Below are 20846 nucleotides of genomic sequence, written 5' to 3'. Positions count from 1 at the left end.
CCTTAAAACCCAATTTAAATATTTTATGCAAGACAATAATAGAAGACAATAATAATACACCAAGCTAAACGTCAAATATAGAGCTTCACATTAAGATAACCATACGGGCAGTGTGATTTTGTAAGTTTAAGGGACAGTTGTGTTCCCGGGTGGTATTACTATTGCAATTGTTTTTCTCAGATTCCTCAGGAGGTGAAGGACGTAAACACTCGGGGAAAGATTACAGTTTAGGATGATTGTCTCTAATTGAAAACTTCCTAATGCAACATCAGTTCAGACTGGATTAAATGCATTTGCGATCTGATGCCTGAGTATAAAAGGAACCGCAGAAAATCGCTCTAGTTTCCTGGAATTATGATAAGGAACCTATGGATCTTACAGCAAATAGACCTACGGTGGACACCCAAGTGAGCTTCTCAGAAGAATGCTGGACCAACTCTTATGAATCTCTCCGTTGTGGATTTAACAAAGACCAATGCTTGAGAAAAGTTACTCCCTTTTGTTCTTTCACATCATTTCTCTGCAAAACTCAGGATTAAATATGGATATTCTAGAAAAGGAGAACTTCCTGAATATCTCCAAGAGCTCTCTCTTCCAGCTTAACTCTGACAAGGGATCCTATAACAGTGAAAGGACCACAGGAGGGGCTAACACAAGCGATATTTTTAACTGGACCTTGAATTCGGAAAATCTAACGCGACTCCCTCCAGAAGGAAGTTCTTTTTCATTAGAAAAGAACTGGCCAGCCCTTCTGACGGTCACAGTTATTTTGTTGACCATTGCTGGGAATATTCTAGTGATTATGGCTGTGTCTTTGGAGAAAAAGCTTCAGAATGCCACTAATTATTTTCTTATGTCCCTGGCCATAGCTGACATGCTTATAGGCTTCCTTGTTATGCCCATCTCTATGCTAAATATACTGTATGGTAAGTACAATATAGCAAACGTTATCATTTCTAATTGCAAGTATACAGTATGTATGTGAAGATCCAGCAATCCTATAGGTAGTGTATAGGCAATAGAGCACACATCAATAGTATGAATGTGGAGACGTTCAGTCTTGGAATACACTGCACTTGTGTCCATACTACTTGAAAATAAACTTGTTGCAGATACATTAGATTTGATTTACTTATTAAACTAGTGTATATTTTAGCCTCCTTTGGACCAGAATTTCCATTCAAATGGATACAGTGAAAATAAATAAATAAATAATTAGATATACTTCCCAACATTTGCCCATCACAGCTTCGGAATGTGACGTGAATGTGACGAACCATATTCACAAGCGTGTAATAACTGTAATAAATTATACATAGCACATCAAGAAAACTATAGTCAGTGGCATGTGTGGTGCTTCATTCAAGATTTTCAGTTAGATATCCATGATGTGAACAATGACTTATTAGGACAGGAGATTGCATATAATGTATTTAATTTAAAAAAAAAATAGTAACATATCATGAATGCATTTTATTGTACTGCTGTTTTTTTCTAGCATAATGGCATTTACAATTTTTGTTGGATTATATATATACACACACACACACTGTATTTATCAGCAAGCAGCTGTTTGCTAGGTACGGAGAGAATTTCTGTAGCACTACACCTCTCCCTGCTGGTGACAATTTGACAATTCTCTTATAGTACTACAAGCAAAGAATAGGCATTGACACTACAATGGATTCTATACAACAAGAGGATGAGACAGATTCATTCGTACATTACCTTTAAATTTCTAGCATCATCAAGGAATTATGCATCTCCTCCAGTTGGAATGTAACATCTTTACATCATGTTTAGCCTTTTACCTGTGCTATATCTAACCACCAAATTAACAAACGCATGCAGACTGACCCAATCTGCATGTCATTTCATAGCTACTCACTTTTAACTTTTACCTTTTAAATGAATACAAGGTTCACAATGCTATGAGACACCCCAGACACAAAGAAATGGGAAACCATTATCAGAATGTATTCAATAAGTTTGCATATTGTGGGACCTTCCATTTACATAGAAGGCGCATTCAATATCCTGGAAACAAGCAAGCGGAGATGGAAATCTAAACACAATAAAGTCATTGGTTCTAAATATAAAAATGTAACCCATGCAGCAGTTTAATAAAGCAGATGCTATAACAGCGCCACGCTACAAACCAGAGTTAGGCTACTTTTACACTAGTGTTTTTGTTTTCCGGTATTGAGTTCCGTCCTAGGGGCTCAATACCGGAAAAAAACTGATCAGTTTTATCCTAATGCATTCTGAATGGAGAGCATTCCATTCAGGATGCATCAGTTCAGTCCCTTTTACGTTTTTTGGACGGAGAAAATACCGCAGCATGCTGCAGTTTTATCTCCGGCCAAAAATACCGAACACTTGCCAGAAGGCCGGATCCGGCATTAATTTACATTCAAGTGTATTAGTGCCGGATCCGGCATTAAGTGTTCTGGCAAAACGGATCCGGTTTTTCGGTCTGTGCATGCGCAGACCTTTAAAAATGCAAAAAAAATATAATACCGGATCCGTTTTTCCGGATGACACCGGAGAGACGGATCCGGTATTGCAATGCATTTGTCAGACGGATTCGCGTCCGGATCCGTCTGACAAATGCCATCAGTTTGCGTCCGGCAACGGAACTGCCTGCTGGAATCCTCTTCCGCAAGTGTGAAAATACCCTTAGGCTACATGCACACGATCATGCCGTGTTTTGCGGTCTGCAAATTGCGGATCCGCAAAACATGAATGCCGCCCGTGTGCGTTCCCGCAATTTGCAGAACGGAACGGGCCACTCATAATAGAAATGCCTATTGTCTGCAAAAAGAATAGGACATGTCCTATTTTTTTTTGCAGGGCCACAGCATGGAGCAACAGATGCGAACAGCACACGGAGTGCTGTCCGCATCTTTTGAGGTCCCATTGAAGTAAATGGGTCCGCATCCGAGCCGCAAAAAATGTGGCTCGGATGTGGACCCTAAAAATGGTCGCGTGCATGAGGCCTTAAGGTATATTCATATGACAGTGAAAAATGCCTGTTTTTTAACGGCTGTCACGCGGCCATTTTCACAATCATTGCAATCTATGGTTTCTTTTTACACGGCTCTTTTTTAACCCTTTCTACCCCGGGCCAGTTTTCACCTTCCTGCCCAGGCCATTTTTTGCAAATCCGACATGTGTCACTTTATTTGGTAATGGCTTTGGAACGCTTTTACTTATCCAAGCCATTCTGAGATTGTTTTCTCGTGACACATTGTACTTCATGATAGTCATAAATTTGAGTCAATATATTTCACCTTTATTTATGGAAAAATCAAAAATTTATCAAACATTTGGAAAAATTCTCAATTTTCAAAATTTCAATTTCTCTGCTTTTAAAACAGAAAGTGATACCTCATAAAATATTTATAACTTAAAGGGTTTCTGCACTTTCATTTAACTGATGATCTATCCTCTGGATAGATCATCAGCTTCTGATCGGCGGGGGTCCGACACCCGGGACCCCCGCCGATCAGCTGTTTCAGAAGGCAGCGGCGCTCCAGCAGCGTCGCGGCCTTCTCACTGTTTACCGCTGGGCCGCCGGCACACTGACGTCACGACTAGTATCAACTAGCGTGGGCGCGGCTAAGCTCCATTCAAGTGAACAGAGCTTAGCCGCGCCCACGCTAGTTGATACTAGTCGTGACGTCAGTGGGCCGGCGGCCCGGCGGTAAACAATGAGAAGGCCGCGACGCTGCTGGAGCACCGCTGCCTTATGAAACAGCTGATCGGCGGGGGTCCCGGGTGTCGGACCCCAGCCGATCAGAAGCTGATGATCTATCCAGAGGATAGATCATCAGTTAAATGAAAGTGCAGAACCCCTTTAACATTGCTCATATGTCTACTTTATGTTTGCATCATTTTGTTAATGTCATTTTATTTTTTTAGGGCGTTAGAAGGCTTAGAGTTTTAGAATTTTAAGAAAGTTTCCAATACCCACTTTTTAAGGACCAGTTCAGTTCTGAAGTCACTTTGTGGGGCTTACATAGTGGAGACCCCCCATAAATGACCCCATTATACAAACTACACCCCTTAAGCTACTCAAAACTGATTTTACTAAGGCCTCATGCACACGACCGTTGTTGTGTTCCGTTCCGCAAAATGGGGTTCCGTTGTTCCGTGATCCGTTTCTGTTTTTGTTTCCGTGTGTCTTCCTTTATTTTTGGAGGATCACCAGACATGAAGGAAAGTAAAAAAAAGTCTAAGTCAAGTTTGCCATGCAAATGATAGGAAAAAAAGGACGCGGACACGAGGACGCGGATGACATTCTTGTGTGCCTCCGCGTTTTTTCACGGTCCCATTGACTTGAATGGGTCCGCGAACCGTTTTCCGTGAAAAAAATAGGACAGGTTATATTTTTTGGACGGACTGGAACCACGGATCACGGACGCGGATGACAAACGGTGCATCAGCCAAGTTTTCAACGGACCCATTGAAAGTCAATGGGTCCGCAGAAAATCACGAAAAACTGAACAACGGACACGGAATAAAACAACGGTCCGTTAAGTATCTAGTTTGTTTGTTTCAGTTTTACATAATAAAGCATTTTAGGGAAAAAAATTATGTTTTTGTGTCTCCATTTTCTGAACACCTTATTTTTTTTATTTCTCTGCTGATCGTCTTGTGCAGGGGCTCGTTTTTTGCAGGAAGAGTTGACGTTTTTATTGGTACTATTTTTGGGTACATATGATTTTTTGATCATTCACTTTATGGGGCAAGGTGACCAAAAAATTGGTAATTTTGGCACCGTTTTTATTTATTTATTTATTTTTACAGCTGAGGGGTTAGGTCATGTGATATTTTTATAGAGCAGATCTTTAAGGACTTGGCAATACCTAATATGTATACTTTTATTTATTTCACTTTAACACAATAATAGCATATTTGAAACAAAAAAAATGTTTTAGTGTCTCCATGTTCTGAGAGCTATAGTTTTTTTTATTTTTTGAGAGATTTTCTTATGTAGGGGCTAATTTTTTGCCGGATGATGTGACGGTTTTAATGGTACCATTTTGTGGGACATATGCTTTTTTGTTTGTTTGGTGTTGCACTTTTTGTGATGTAAGGTGACAAAAATGGCTTTTTTTGACAGTTTTAATATTTTTTTTTTAATGGTGTTTAACGGACGGGTTGGATCATGTGATATAGTTATATAGACGGTCGTTACAGACGCGGTGATACCTAATATGTGTGTTTTTTCTTTTTTTTTTCTCTATTTTTTATTATAAAATCAGGGGAAAGGGGTGTTTTTTTTTCTTTTACTTGAAACTTTTTTTTTTATTAAAAACACTTTTTAATTTTTTTTAAACTTTATTTCTGACTAACTTTTGGGGGTCTTATCCCCTCTGCAATGCATTACAATACATCTGTATTGTAATGCATTGCCTGTTAGTGTATTACACTGAGTAATACATTAACAGGTTGCCTAGGAGACCAAGCCTGAGGCTGGATCTCCTGGGCACCTGTAGAAGGAAAGTCCTGATGCCATGCAAGGCATTGGGCAGCCTCTGCACTGCATCAGGCTGCCTTCTCACCCATCGGGTCCCCGCTACAGCAGTGCAGGAACCCGATGGGCTCCCTCACCTGCAGCAAACCTGTCACGCCCTGCCCTGTGAGAGGCCTGAGAAGATCTGACAGACTTGCTGCACGTGAGTCTATCTGACAGATGCATTTTTCAGAGCCCTGGGCCTGATTTATGATGATCCAGACTGGGTCTCTCTAGCTGAATCTAAGCTGCGTAGCTTGAGTCAGGGAGAACGTTCTGCTGAGTCATATTGTGCTGAATTTAGAAGATGGGTGACTGACTCGGAGTGCAATGACCCAGCTCTCCGTAGTCAGTTTTGTCAGGGGCTGTCTGAGAGACTAAAAGACGCCCTTGCATTTCATGAAAACCGTGATTCTTTGGAGGCGGCCATGTCCCAAGCTGAACGGATTGATAGACACCTGAGGGAAAGGTGCAAGGTTCCCCTCAACCAGGATGCACTATCATGTGGGGAAACTGTTCCTTTTGTCCCTCGGGGCATAGTGACACTTGAACCAGTGCCTGAGGATGAACCTATGCAGTTAGGTCAGGTCTCTTCTTGCCCTGGTAATAGGAACTCTAGAGGTCAGAGAAGATTCTGTTTCTTCTGTGGTAAAGAAGGACATTTCATTAATGTGTGTCCTTTTAGGAAGCTTCAAAGTCGAAAAATAAATAAAAATGGGGTTCTTTCCAATAAAACGAGTTCCATTACCCTTGGTAGCGTGAATGGGGAGTCAGAAAAGGTATATTTGTATTCTACCTGCAGTACCCGATTTCTCCTGCCTGCCATGGTGGCGCTAGACTCTGAAAATATTGAGTTAGAAGGTACAGGGGTTAACCTTGTTTATCAATTTGTTCAGAGTCATGGTTTTATAACAAGCGCATTAAGCAAAGGGATATCAGTATTTACTATTGATTCCGCTCCTCTCTCGCAAAAGTATCTAACTCATATTGTGCAGGATATTCATTTGAGGGTGGGTGATTCTCATGCTGACTCCATTTTTTGTTTTGTTCTAAAAGGTTTGCCTGCTCCGCTGGTACTGGGTTTACCATGGTTGATCAAACATAACCTTACCATTGATTGGCAAACTAGAAAAATCAGTAATTGGAGTGATTTTTTATACGGACAACTGTCTCGGCGCATCTATTTCTGTGGTTTCCACTAAGGCGTTACCTTAGTTTCTTTCTGATTTTGCTGACGTTTTCTCTGAGGGTGTAGATCAGGAGTTGCCCCCTCACCGAGAATATGATTGTCCGATCAATCTTATTCCCGGAGCTAAATTGCCAAAATATCGGCTATATAATTTTTCTCATCCCGAAAGAGTAGCTATTCGGGAGTATATTGCAGAGAGTTTGACAAAAGGGCATATTAGGCCATCTAAGTCACCTATGGCAGGGACCGGGACCCTTAGACCATGTCTAGATTTCCGGGAACTGAATCTCATTACTGTTCGTGATCCTTATCCTCTTCCCTTGATCCCGGATTTATTTGATCAGACTCTCGGAGCCAAGGTGTTTTCTAAGTTGGATTTGAGAGGGGCTTATAATCTGATAAGAATCAGGGAAGGGGATGAATGGAAGACGGCCTTCAATACCACTGAGGGCCACTACGAGAGCCTGGTCATGCCCTTTGGTTTGACTAATGCCCCGGCACTAGAACTTGATCAATGAAATTTTTCATCATTTGGTGGGAGGTTTGTTGTTTACCTCGATGACATACTAATTTACTCACCCGATATGGAGACTCATCAGGATCATTTAAGACAAGTATTATCGATCCTTCAGGAGAATAAATTGTATGCTAAGTTGGAGAAATGTGTGTTTGCTGTCCAGGAGCTGCAGTTCCTGGGTTACTGACTTTCTGCCTCATGTTTTCGCATGGATCCTGAAAAGGTCCTGCAGTACTGGAATGGGATCGGCCAGAGAATCAGAAAGCTCTGATGCGATTTTTGGGTTTTACAAATTACTACTGAAAATGTATCCTGAATTATTCCACTATTGTCAAGCCTTTGACTGATATGACTAGGAAGGGTGTGGACTTCTCAGTCTGGTCAGAAGAAGCATTACAGGCTTTTTCTGCTATAAAGGAATGTTTTGCTTCCACTCCCATTCTGATGCAACCCGAGGTGTTTCAACCCTTGTTGTGGAGGTTGACGCGTCAGAAGTGGGAGTCGGAGCAGTTTTGTCGCAGGGTCACTCTCCTAGCAAATGGCGCCCGTGTGCTTTTTTCTCAAAGAAACTTTCTGCTGCCGAAAGAAATTATGATGTTGGGAATAGAGAATTGCTGGCCATTAAATTGGCCTTTGAGGAATAGCGTCATTGGATAGAAGCAGCGATTCATCCGATTACGGTAATTACTGACCATAAGAATCTGGCTTACCTGCAATCAGCAAAGCGTCTGAACCCTAGGCAGGCCAGATGGTCATTGTTTTTTACTAGATTTAATTTTGTGGTCACCTAACGCCCTGGGGTCAAAAATGTCAAAGCGGATGCATTGTCACGTAGCTTTTTATGGACAGGATAGGACTGTTCTATTAGGGGCCAGCTGTTCCTTTTCACAAAATGCAGAATTCACACAGCTGGGATCCTTGTTTTTCAGATCCACAAATTGGGGACCGCAAAACAACAATGGTCGTGTGCAAAGGAGTTATGCAGGCTAACAATATTGATGACCTGTGATCAGGATTAGCCATCACTATCAGATCGCTGGGGTCTGACTCTCTGCACCCCCACCGATCAGCTGTTACCTACAGTCACCAGAACTACCATTGAGAATGGAACCAGAAGCACAAATCAATTTAAAGTGTAGTAGGAGTAGGGGAAATACTGACCCCGAAATTGCTCACAATGTGGGCTGCCTCGAGGGAATCAGGAAAACTGCCAAATTCCCTGAGAGAAGCTTTAATTACACTTATTTTAAAACCTGGAAAAGATCCAAGCTTCCGGACTCATATCGCCCCATTTCATTGATTAATACCGATAAGAAAATATTAGCAAGGATTTTGGCAGCCAGGCTTAGGAAGGTGGTTTCGGTGCTTGTTCATGAGGATCAGACGCGGTTCATGTCAGGCAAAAGTACAACTGATAACATTATGAGATACTTTGTGAACACCCAACTTGAACCTACAAATTGCGGCGAACGACTGATTGTAACTATAGACGCCTCAAAGGCCTTTGACACTATAGAATGGCCCTTTTTAATTGCAACACTGAAGAAAATGGGGTTTGGCGACAATTTTGTCTCCTGGGTCAAGCTACTATATACTGAAATTTCCACAAGGGTGATATTGAATGGAGAATATTCCGACAGTATGCATATTGGTAGAGGGGTTAGACAGGGTTGCCCCCTCTCCCCTATGTTATTTGCCATAGCCATGGAGCTGTTAGCTGATATGATTAGGCAAGACAAAGAAATTGTGGGTTTCAGATTTGGTGATCATTAGGAAAAAATTGCTCTATATGCAGACGATATTATGTTGTTTGTGGGATCCCAAAGATCACTTACTAAGATTTTCCAGGTCTTCGATTACTATGGTGAATATGCTGGACTCAATATAAATTGGTCCAAATCAGCTTGCATTCCGATTGATCCTCTGAATGATCTAATACCGGGACTGCTAGAAATAAAGACGATCAAAGAACCCGTTAAGTATCTAGGAATCCAAATAACCCCAAATCCTACGTTCAACTGAATGTGATCCCCAAAATACAGGAAATTAGGAAGAAAATAGAGATATGGAAAAGATTATATGTCTCGATGGCAGGCCATATCTCACTGGTGAAAATGTGTTTATTGCCCTCCCTGAACTATATCTTATGAAACGCACCTGTAATAATTCCTAAAAGAATTTTTTAAATAATAGCTAATCTTTTATCGGATTTGATATGGCGAGGGGAAAAACCGAGGATAAGATCACAAATATTGCAGATCCATGAGAGGGAGGGTGGATTATCAATTCCGGACTTGGAACTTTACTTTATTTCTGGCCATATCAAAAACATGATAACATGGAGCAATTCGCAAAGATACAAGACTATGATAACAGGGATCAATAAAAGGTTGGACAACTGTAGCATTTTACAATTAGTTGAAGCTGGTATTTTGGTACAACAGCAAGCTAGTAAAATACCGTTATTTGAGCTGCTAGCTAAGGTTTGGAAGGAAGCAAAAAAGCTCTGGCTTCAAAATGAATTTCAATTAGATACCCTACTGTGGGATAATGTGTATCTCACAGAATTAAAGTCAATCGAACAGAAAATTTGGTGGAAATATGGAATCTTCAAATTGGGCCAGGTATGGAAAGAGGGGGATATAATTACATCAAGATCTCAAAAATGAATATGAAATGGGCAGTAAAGATCTGAGGCTCTTTTATTTACAACTGAAACAAGCTCTATGAGCGATGTTAGGAAAAGGAACACAAATTGCTATCCTTCCGCGACCTTTGGCCAATATCCCTAAATTAACGGCAGGAGGAAATTAGTTTCTAAAATATATGAATGCCTGCTACATCAAAAGGTTAAGGGAAAAGAAGTTACTACTCTAATGTATAAATGGCAAAATGTTTTAAATATCCAACGGGAAGAGTTTTAGGAACTGGCTATTCAAGCCAAAAATAGCATTTAAAAAATGTTCTCACATAGAATTACTCAATTTAATATACTATATTGTTTTTATTATTCACCCAAGATCTTAATGAAATGCTATAAATCCAAAGAATTTAGCTGTCATAAATGTGGGGAGGTAGGTGTGGATGATGTTTATATACTTTGGACATGTATAAAGACAACATCTGTTCAAAGTTCCTAGGTATTTTGAAACATATATTCTGGGGGTAATGGATAAAATAGACACTCTGAATCATCGAGTTATAGCATCTAAACTCTTATTTCAGGCCAGGAAGTGCATTATTGGACATTGGGGAGATAGTGTTGCTCCAATGGCTAAGGAATGGGAGAGCCTCACTAGAGTTTCGCTTGCTAGAGGTGAATTCCATCTGGTAACCACTAAAAAAAATATTGATTTGCCAGAATGTGGCAGATTTGGTTAAAATAGTTGTTGCTTTTAGGGACGTTGGCTATTAAGAATAGTGGCCTGGAGGCCTGGGGGGGAGGAGAGAGAAGAGAAGGGGAATCTCTTTTGTTGTGTTTTTTTTTTTTCTCCAGGGGGGAGCAGGCAGTGGGTAGAGGGAGGGTGGGAAGGGAAATGTAAATGGTATGTATATTGTTTACAATGCAAATGAAAATCAAATGACTGTGAAGATTTTGTAAGAATTTTTTTTGTAAAAAATAAATAAAGATTATAATAAAAATAAAAAAGTGTAGGAGGAGTGCCACCATTTCTGTAAGGGGGGCCCAATGACAAAAAAAATTGAGCAGTAAATGTTGCAATGTTCTCATTTATGTATAGCAGGGGTGCATAACCCATGGCCCTCCCTGCCAAGGCTTGCAGCTCACATCCTGCTGGACAGGAACACTTTGCCTGTGCGATCAGCTGTGTTCCTTACCGCAGCGCCATATGTGCACATTGCAGGATGAAAGCTCCTGTTCCTGCAATCTAGCAGGAGCAGGTCAAGTGTCCAGCTGTCACTGATAGCTGGGGATCACAAGGAGAAGTCAGAAGTAGTTTCTTACCGTTTTTGCCTTCTCCTTTCCTTGGCACATAGAGCTCAATGAACACTATGCAATAAATAAAGGAGGACATGCCAGTCGTGATTGCTGGGTGTTCTTAGGCAGAGCAGATTAGCTCTGCATGTGTAGTATGCCTGCTCCCCTCCCTCAATAGTGTGCGGTTATCCCCTGTAACTGTTGCTCCTTTGGATGCCCGTTACTGGTGGAAAGTGCAAAAAATAAATAAAAATAACACCTCTGTCCCCCAGAGGTCTTTTAGTGACCTGTTGGGGGGCACCTGTGTCCAAAAAAATATATATATCTTTATATATATATATATATATATATATATATACAAAAAATGTCAATGTCTCATAACTTGTCATGTGGCCTTGAACATGAATTACAGTTTGACAATGACGTCTCATGCTGTTCACAAGTCGACCTATTGTCTGCTGAGGCAAGTCATCTCACTCTTCTTGAAGGTAGGCCCTCAGGTCATTGAGGTTCTGGGGTTACGAGCCTCTACACTGCAACTCAGCTAATCCCATAGGTTTTCAATGGGATTCAGGTCTGGAGAATGCACAGGCCACTCCATTTGAGGTACCCCAGTCTCCAGCAGTCATTCCCTAAGGATGCAACCTCTATGAGCTGGCGCATTGTCATCCATGAAAATGAAATTAGGCCTGTGTTGTTCATGCAGAGGCAGAATGAGTGGAATTCAAGTAGTAGGGGCTTCTCACTGTACCAACCACAAAGTGTATGGCAGTTCTGTATTGGCTAGACACACCTGCCCACACTGTAACACCACCACCACCAAAGGCTCGCCTGGTGACAATAGTTAGCGCTCTCCTTGACGTCTCCAGCATCGTTGGCGGCCATCATTTCAGCTCAGCGTGAATCGACTTTCATCAGTGAACAACACTGAGGCCCACTGGTCCCTGGTCCAGTGTAGATGCTACTTGTCCCCTTTGCAGGTCATCTAGCACGCAGACTACACTGAAGTAAATGGTTTAGAATGGTCTGGCGTGAAACTTGGGTGCCTCTCACCTCCCTTAAATGTGCATGGAGTTGTGTGGCATTCATTATCCGGTTCCGCAGGGCATTGTTCACAATAAAGCGGTCATCAGTGTGGCATGTGGCCAAAGGATGTCCACTTCTATGCCTTTCTGTGACTCTTTCAGTCTCTCTGTATTTCTGTTTGCAACCTGCTGATGACACTCTGTGACACTGTAAGCTCAGTGGCCACTTCCTTCTGAGAACATCCTGCTTGAAGTCTTGCAATAGCGAGGTACTGTTGATCAACTGTTAGGCGTCGTCTTGGTCTCATGATGTCAAAATGTGAACCGCATGATGAGGAGGACTGTTTAAATACCAATTCTAATTGAACCAGGAAATTCTTGGATCAAACACCTGTTGTGAATTTTGCCATTAAGCTCCTTGTTAGAGAACAGCAAGTTGTGCAAAAAGTACTGAAACATTCAACAGTTGGACATGTGCAATCAAACGTTTAGAGCAAGGTCACCAGTAAAGGTTAGAGTGGATTTTAGGTTCATCCTATGTGCTAAATATCATAAAAGTTTCTGGTAATCAAGGCCTTTTCAGGCCTGGTCATTAAAAAGTTAACAAGCGCTTTCCTTCACTGCTGAGTGCTCTGGTAATTACATTTACCTGTCCCAGTTAAAGGCTATTGTCTGCAAGACTGGAGCAGTATTACCCACTAGTAAGAGAAAGTGCTTACTGGTTATTACAGGGCACCGGGCACACAGATAACCTATAACCGGGGGGCAGGAGGCGGTAATAGCCAATGAGCTCTATCTTCTGCAGTGAAGGAAAGTGATAATTTATTAATTTGAGGCAGGCCCTACTACACTGCACAATTTCCGGGTCAATTATTGAAAACAAGCTAATTTTTCAGTTGATTAGCTTCTTTCATCAGAATAAAAAATGCAGGAATATTGGCAGCACATCGCCTATGTATTCAGGGATGTGCTGCAAATCATCAAGAGAACTGAATGAGAGAGGAACAACTGCCATTGCAGTCCTGTCTCCCCCATTCACTTTGTATTGGCATCCTTATACAGTCGGGCATCAGTTTTTACTAAGGATGCCGCTGTCACAACTGTCCATCTCGATATTATGGAGTAAAAGAACTTATCTATTACAGGAAATGAGATTGGCGGGTAAACCCCAACTGCATAAGAGCATTCTAGTGATTTAGTGGATCCAAACCTCGGCACAGGTTCCCATTGAGGAAATGCAATGGTGGAGCCAGGCACACAGATAAGCCTTTTAAAAACCAAGTAAAGGAGGCGTCTGTTAAGGTGCCCATACATTGAGCAGTCCGGCCTCTAGATCTGCATTTGAATTACTGCTAATTGCCAGGCTGCATATGTGTGCTCATTGACAAAAAAAAAATGCACCAAGAAGAAGTTGTTGGAATGGAATGAAACTTATATCTGTGACTGTAATGATGATATACAGTATGTAGGTGATTCGAGCAAAAGGACACGTTTATTGGGAAAACTGTAAAATTAAAAGGAGTTTCTAGTACCCTGATGAGATATGGTTGGACATGGAAGCATACAGGTTCTATTTAGTATCCTGTGGCACATTTGCCCAGACTATTGCAGCTGGCCCGTAGAGCCTGCACACTCGTAGGTCATTGAAGTTGGTGTCCCAGCTGGTCCCATAAATGCTTGATGATAAATCTGGTGACCGGCAGGCCAAAGAAGTGCTGCAATCTGGCAGAGACTTTCCTGGGAAACCCTTGCAGTGTGTGGGCGAGCATTATACTGCTGAAAAATGCCAGGTTGGAAGGCCCGCCTTAGAAGGCAACACGTGACCGCAGGATGTCCTGCACATATCACTGAGCTGCTAGTATCCCTTGTATCAGTATGAGGGGTGACCGACTGTCGTATGCAATGGTTCCCAGGATCATTCCACCAGCAGTTGGGGCAATGTGTCACTCACCAACAGGCCGACCGTTGTCAAATCCCAGAACTTGTAATTGTTACTAAATACAATATAGTTCCAGTCCGTAGCAGTCCAGGTTTCTCATTCTTAACACCACTGCAAACAAAGTGACGGTGACTGCCTGTCAATGGTAAGACATTAATGGGTGTCGTAACACCAAATTTCCTTCTGCAGAGACAGGAGCGTGTAATGAAGGCACCACCGGTGTCTGGATGGTAGACTATGATGGTGGACAACGAAACTATGGAAGCTGCTTGTGCTCGTCTCTACTAGTGGTCTGTCTGGGCCGTCCAGAGTCTGTTCTCCGACACATCCTAACTGCTAGGTCAGAATGGCCTAGATTGCAGGCAGTTTGTCAAAATAACCATCCAGCTTATCTCAGTCCAATGATGCGCCCCCTCTTCAACTGCATTATACAGGCATGTCTAGCAGTCAAAGATCTCTCACCAAGAGATACACTGCTCAAAAGTAGCCTCTGAGAGCCTTTTTTTTATAGAACAGTGGGGAAAGCACTTTTATGCTTCCTTCCTGACAATCATCCGACAGTTAAGCAAACCATGTGATATCCGCATCCGTATGTTCGTTCCACCATCCTGCAAAAAAAGACAAGAATAGGCATATCTGCAGTAAAGAATAGGAATTTTTATAATAGTGCTGGAATGGGAAACTGTGGGACACAGCCAGCCAGTATCCGTATTTTGCCGATCAATGTTTGCAGACCACAAAATACACTGCTCAAAAAAATAAAGGGAACACTTAAACAACACAATGTAACTCCAAGTCAATCACACTTCTGTGAAATCAAACTGTCCACTTAGGAAGCAACACTGAGTGACAATCAATTTCACATGCTGTTGTGCAAATGGGATAGACAACAGGTGGAAATTATAGGCAATTAGCAAGACACCCCCAATAAAGGAGTGGTTCTGCAGGTGGTAACCACAGACCACTTCTCAGTTCCTATGCTTCCTGGCTGATGTTTTGGTCACTTTTGAATGCTGGCGGTGCTTTCACTCTAGTGGTAGCATGAGACGGAGTCTACAACCCACACAAGTGGCTCAGGTAGTGAAGCTTATTCAGGATGGCACATCAATGCGAGCTGTGGCAAGAAGGTTTGCTGTGTCTGTCAGCGTAGTGTCCAGAACATGGAGGCGCTACCAGGAGACAGGCCAGTACATCAGGAGACGTGGAGGAGGCCGTAGGAGGGCAACAACCCAGCAGCAGGACCGCTACCTCCGCCTTTGTGCAAGGAGGAACAGGAGGAACACTGCCAGAGCCCTGCAAAATGACCTCCAGCAGGCCACAAATGTGCATGTGTCTGCTCAAGCGGTCAGAAACAGACTCCATGAGGGTGATATGAGGGCCCGACGTCCACAGGTGGGGGTTGTGCTTACAGCCCAACACCGTGTAGGACGTTTGGCATTTGCCAGAGAACACCAAGATTGGCAAATTCGCCACTGGCGCCCTGTGCTCTTCACAGATGAAAGCAGGTTCACACTGAGCACATGTGACAGATGTGACAGAGTCCGGAGACGCCGTGGAGAACGTTCTGCTGCCTGCAACATCCTCCAGCATGACCGGTTTGGCATTGGGTCAGTAATGGTGTAGGGTGGCATTTCTTTGGAGGGCCGCACAGCCCTCCATGTGCTCGCCAGAGGTAGCCTGACTGCCATTAGGTACCGAGATGAGATCCTCAGACCCCCTGTGAGACCATATGTTGGTGCGGTTGGCCCTGGGTTCCTCCTAATGCAAGACAATGCTAGACCTCATGTGGCTGGAGTGTGTCAGCAGTTCCTGCAAGACGAAGGCATTGATGCTATGGACTGGCCCGCCCGTTCCCCAGACCTAAATCCAATTGAGCACATCTGGGACATCATGTCTCGCTCTATCCACCAACGTCACATTGCACCACAGACTGTCCAGGAGTTGGCAGATGCTTTAGTCCAGGTCTGGGAGGAGATCCCTCAGGAGACCGTCCGCCACCTCATCAGGAGCATGCACAGGCGTTGTAGGGAGGTCATACAGGCACGTGGAGGCCACACACACTACTGAGCTTCATTTTGACTTGTTTTAAGGACATTACATCAAAGTTGGATCAGCGTGTAGTGTGTTTTTCCACTTTAATTTTGAGTGTGACTCCAAATCCAGACCTCCATGGGTTAAAAAATTTGATTTCCATTTTTTTATTTTTGTGTGATTTTGTTGTCAGCACATTCAACTATGTAAAGAACAAAGTATTTCAGAAAAATATTTAATTAATTCAGATCTAGGATGTGTTATTTTTGTGTTTCCTTTATTATTTTGAGCATTCTGTATATACAGTCATGTGCATGAGGCCTTACAGAAAGAGAGCTGCAGCAGTAAAAACATACATCCTCAACAAAATATTTTAGTTGCAGTTTGTGCTAATAAAAAAATGTAAAAAAAAAACATATTAGCTTTTCACTTTTTTATTTTTTATTTTCCACAATATAAAAATAAAGCCAAATAAATTACATTAGAGTAAAGGCCCATGTATCACCAAAAAGGTACAACAATTATTTACATAACTGATCACTGTGGCTTTCAAACACACGTCCTTAAAAAAACAGAAAATGGGTCTGATCAGGAAGGGGCGCAAATGTTGCATATTTCATAGATTAATACAACTTTCCGTAATTAAGATGTCACTGTCATAAGAACTAAATGAGAAAATATTAGATGTATTACCAGAAAGACTAATTCTATACAAAGATCAACAGAAAAGATTAGAGTCGGAATGCGTTGTTGGTGGTCATAGTAGATAACGTGTGCTCGATAACGCCACAAAATGTAATTCCTGCTCTTTCTCTGCATTGTCAATTCTGGCTGTGTATCTTCAGAAACCATATTGTCATACGTGACTGGCAGCAGTCATACTACATCATTTCTCTTTTTAAATTTAAATTCATTAGGCAGCAATAATAAATGGGTAGTGCTGTCAAATCACATATAATTCTAAACAGAACTGATTTAAGATGAATCTCCCCCTTTTATTATCATGTTATTTTTAGGTCCAAGTTCATTATTAATTGAACTCTTGATATTTTTTAAGTGTACCTGTACTTTGATCAAACTATTGATATGTAATAGCAATATATCAAAGGCATAGGTGCTGAGACCTCCACAATCACTAGTACAAGGAAAGAGAAGTGCTCACACAGCGTGCTCTCCCTCTCTGCAGGAGACAGACTCATAGGCCCTGATTTATCATACCTTCATTCCAGAATTCTGGCATCAAAAATTCTCAAAATAGGGCTTTTGGGACAAAATGTATGCAATTGCGCAAAAATTTTAGACTTTTTACACTGACTTGCGCAAAATTTTGTGACATTTTGCATGTGTACACCAATCACTCCAGTTTTGTAATATGGATGGAAAAGTGGGTGAGATATGTCAATGAGTTTCACTCAGATTTATCATTGAGACTTTTTTAAAAAGTCGCAAATAAGGGTGGGTTCACACTAGCTTTAGGCTGGTTTCACACGGGCGTTGCAGGTCGGTTGCGGGAAAAGATGCGGGTGCGTTGCGGGAAAATGCACAATTTTTCCATGCGAGTGCAAAGCGTTTTAAGGCGTTTTGCACCGCGTGAGAAAAATTAGCATGTTTGGTTCCCAGACCCAAACCCGGACTTCTTCACAGAAGTTCGGGTTTGGGATCGGTGTTGTGTAGATTTTTTTATTTTCCCTTAAAACATGGTTATAAGGGAAGATAATAGCATTCTTAATACAGAATGCTAAGTATAATTAGGGATGGAGGGGTTAAAAATAAAAATTTAAACTCACCTCATCCACTTGTTCGCAAAGCCCGCCTTGTCTTCTTTCTTCTTCTTTGTTGAGGACCTGGGAGGAAAAGGACCTTTGGTGACGTCACTGCGATCATCACATGGTCAGTCACCATGGTGATGGACTATGTAATGAGCGCAGTAATGTCACCAAATGTCCTTTTCCTCCCAGGTCCTCAAAGAAGAAGAAAGAAGACAAGACAGGCTGCGCGAACAAGTGGATGAGGTGAGTTTAATTATTTTTTTATTTTTTTTTAACCCCTCCAGCCCTAATTTACTTAGCATTCTGTATTAAGAATGCTATTATTTTCCCTTATAACCATGTTATAAGGGAAAATAATAAAGATCGGATCCCCATCCTGATAGTCTCCTAGCAACCATGCGTGAAAATCGCACCGCATCCGCACTTGCCTGCGGATTCTTGTGATTTTTTCACACAGCCCCATTCACTTCTATGGGGCCTGCATTGCGGGAAAAACGCACAATATAGAGCATGCTGCGGTTTTCACGCAACGCACAAGTGATGCGTGAAAATCACTGCTCATGTGCACAGTCCCATTGAAGTGAATGGGTCCGGATTCGGTGCGGGTGCAATGCGTTCACCTCACGCATTGCACCCACACGGAATTCTCTCCCGTGTGAAAGGGGCCTTAGGGGGGCCGGCCGCACTGGCCACCAATGAGTTAACTACAGGGGAGGGAGGGGGGCCGGCCGCACTGGCCACCAATGAGTTAACTACAGGGGAGGGGGGGGCCGGCCACACTGGCCACTAATGTGTTATGGGGTGATGGGGACGCTTCAAGTTAAAATATACCATCGGATTGGAGAAAACTCCGATCCGATGGTATATTAACTCCTGACTTTACATTGAATTTCAATGGGGGACGGATCCGTTTGAAATTGCACCATATTGTGTCAACGTCAAACGGATCCGTCCCCATTGACTTGCATTGTAATTCAGGACGGATCCGTTTGGCTCCGCACGGCCAGGCGGACACCAAAACGACTTTTTTTTCATGTCTGTGGATCCTCCAAAAATCAAGGAAGACCCACAGACGAAAAAACGGTCACGGATCACGGAAAAACGGGACCCGTTTTTGCGGACCGCAAAAAAATACGTTCGTGTGCAGGAGGCCTTACAAGCAAGGAGAGACAGCTTTCTATGGCAGCCCTTCTCTCTCCTCGTTCTTTTTTTTTTTATTATAAATATTTTTATTTTCCAGATCATAATATTAATACATAAAACAATATTAATCACAACGATATGCCTAGCATGGCAATCATAGACATCATTATAGAAGAAATTCTACACATCATCCTAAGTACACCCCCGCGATAATATGTAATAATAACTATATCACCCCCCCCCCCCCATTGGCTGCCGTCCGCTCCATTCATTGATGTATAGAATAGTATCCGTATTAATTATAGCTATGTAGTTCTGCGTATAACTCTCCGTTTCCTTTCAATGTCCTCATATACTCTAATTTGTTGAAGATATGAACTCCACTCCCTTGTTGAGGGCGAGGAGACAGAGCCCCAATACTTTATCAATATAGCTTTAGCGACCATCAATCCCCGCATCCAAATCCGTCTGACCTGGGGCGGGACTTCCACTTCTGACCCATAATCTCCAAAGATCACTATCAAAATCCCCGGGTTATAGTTCATTGAACACTCCTTTTGTAGGGTAGAGAAAACCTCATCCCAATATTTTCTTATTTTGCTGCAGCTCCAAAGCAAATGGACATAGTTTGCATTAACATATCCACATTTAGAGCAGCAACAATCCTGGTCTTTATTTTGGGGAAATTTTCCTTGGGTTTTAGGCGTATAATACAATCTATGGAGGATCTTAAATTGAATTAACCTATGCGCACTGGAAACTGTCGCCTTTCTCACATTCCTATAAATAGTAGACCACTGTAGTGGGGGGCAATTAAACTCTTGCTCCCACTTATCTGTGCTTTTGAAAGGTGTTACAGTTGCCAGTGCCATTCGGAGTTTTGCATAAAGTCTGGATAACTTCACCTTTTCATACTTCTGAGCGTCACTAAAATCAAAGAATATATTCTCTCGTGGGAAAATGCGACCCCTATTCCTAGAGGCTTCAAATATATGTTTCAAGCGTGAATACATAAATAAATCTAATGGTGAACTATCAGTAAAACCAAATTCCAAAAGTGATTTAAAACGACCCAAATAAAAAAGATCAGACACCCTATGGATACCATTACGTAACCAATAACCAAAATCTGTAATTTTGAAGAACTCCTCCAGTCCCCTGTTCTCCCACAAAGGGGTGAAAACAAACGGACCGGAAGATTTAAGGATCTCCTTCAGTCTGTTCCACACCCTCTGCAGTGAGCACGGGATCAGCAAGGGCCTCCTCATCCCCATAAACCCAGTCTCCAAACATGCAAAGATATTATCCATTGGTTTATCAAAAACTTTAGTCAAATATCGTGAAAGTAAACTCTCTTTTGAATAACAGCAACGCTGAATCTGTGCACATAAAAAATAACCTTGAAAAAAAGGTAATGACAGCCCACCATCTGCCTCCGACAGCCATAGATATCTCTGCTTTATACGCACCCTCTTCCTTCCCAAAATTAAATCGTTGATCAAAGTCTCCAACCTATGAAAGAAGATATCATCGATCCAGATGGGGGAGGCACACAACGGAAACAAAACTATCGGTAAAATAATCATTTTAATCAGAGATATTCGATCCGTCTGTGCCAGTATCAATTTCCGCCAAGCGCTGATTTTGTCCCTGACTTTATTCAAAACCGGGGCCAGATTAAGCTCATAAAACCTATTTATAGGAACCCCAATCTTAACCCCCAAATAATCTAAGGTATCATTGGGGACCAAAACGCGAACTCGCTTCCCCTCATC

The 20846-nt window shown here is 42.1% G+C and overlaps 1 protein-coding gene across 1 annotated transcript in view; it reads left to right on the top strand.

The window, feature by feature from the left end:
• Window positions 1-475: 475 nt before the first annotated feature.
• The window catches only part of HTR2A (5-hydroxytryptamine receptor 2A), a 76115-nt gene continuing 55744 nt past the window's right edge, over window positions 476-20846 (top strand). Inside the window, exon 1 of the mRNA XM_040422022.1 lies at window positions 476-926. Within this exon, the coding sequence (XP_040277956.1) occupies window positions 476-926 (451 nt within the window). The remainder of the gene's footprint in view (window positions 927-20846) is intronic.

The sequence above is a fragment of the Bufo bufo genome, chromosome 3 (genome assembly GCF_905171765.1).
Source record: "Bufo bufo chromosome 3, aBufBuf1.1, whole genome shotgun sequence".
Classification (NCBI taxonomy): Eukaryota; Metazoa; Chordata; class Amphibia; order Anura; family Bufonidae; genus Bufo; species Bufo bufo.
The sequence above is the reverse complement of the archived record's forward strand: the minus strand, read 5'-3'. Positions and strand labels throughout refer to the sequence as shown.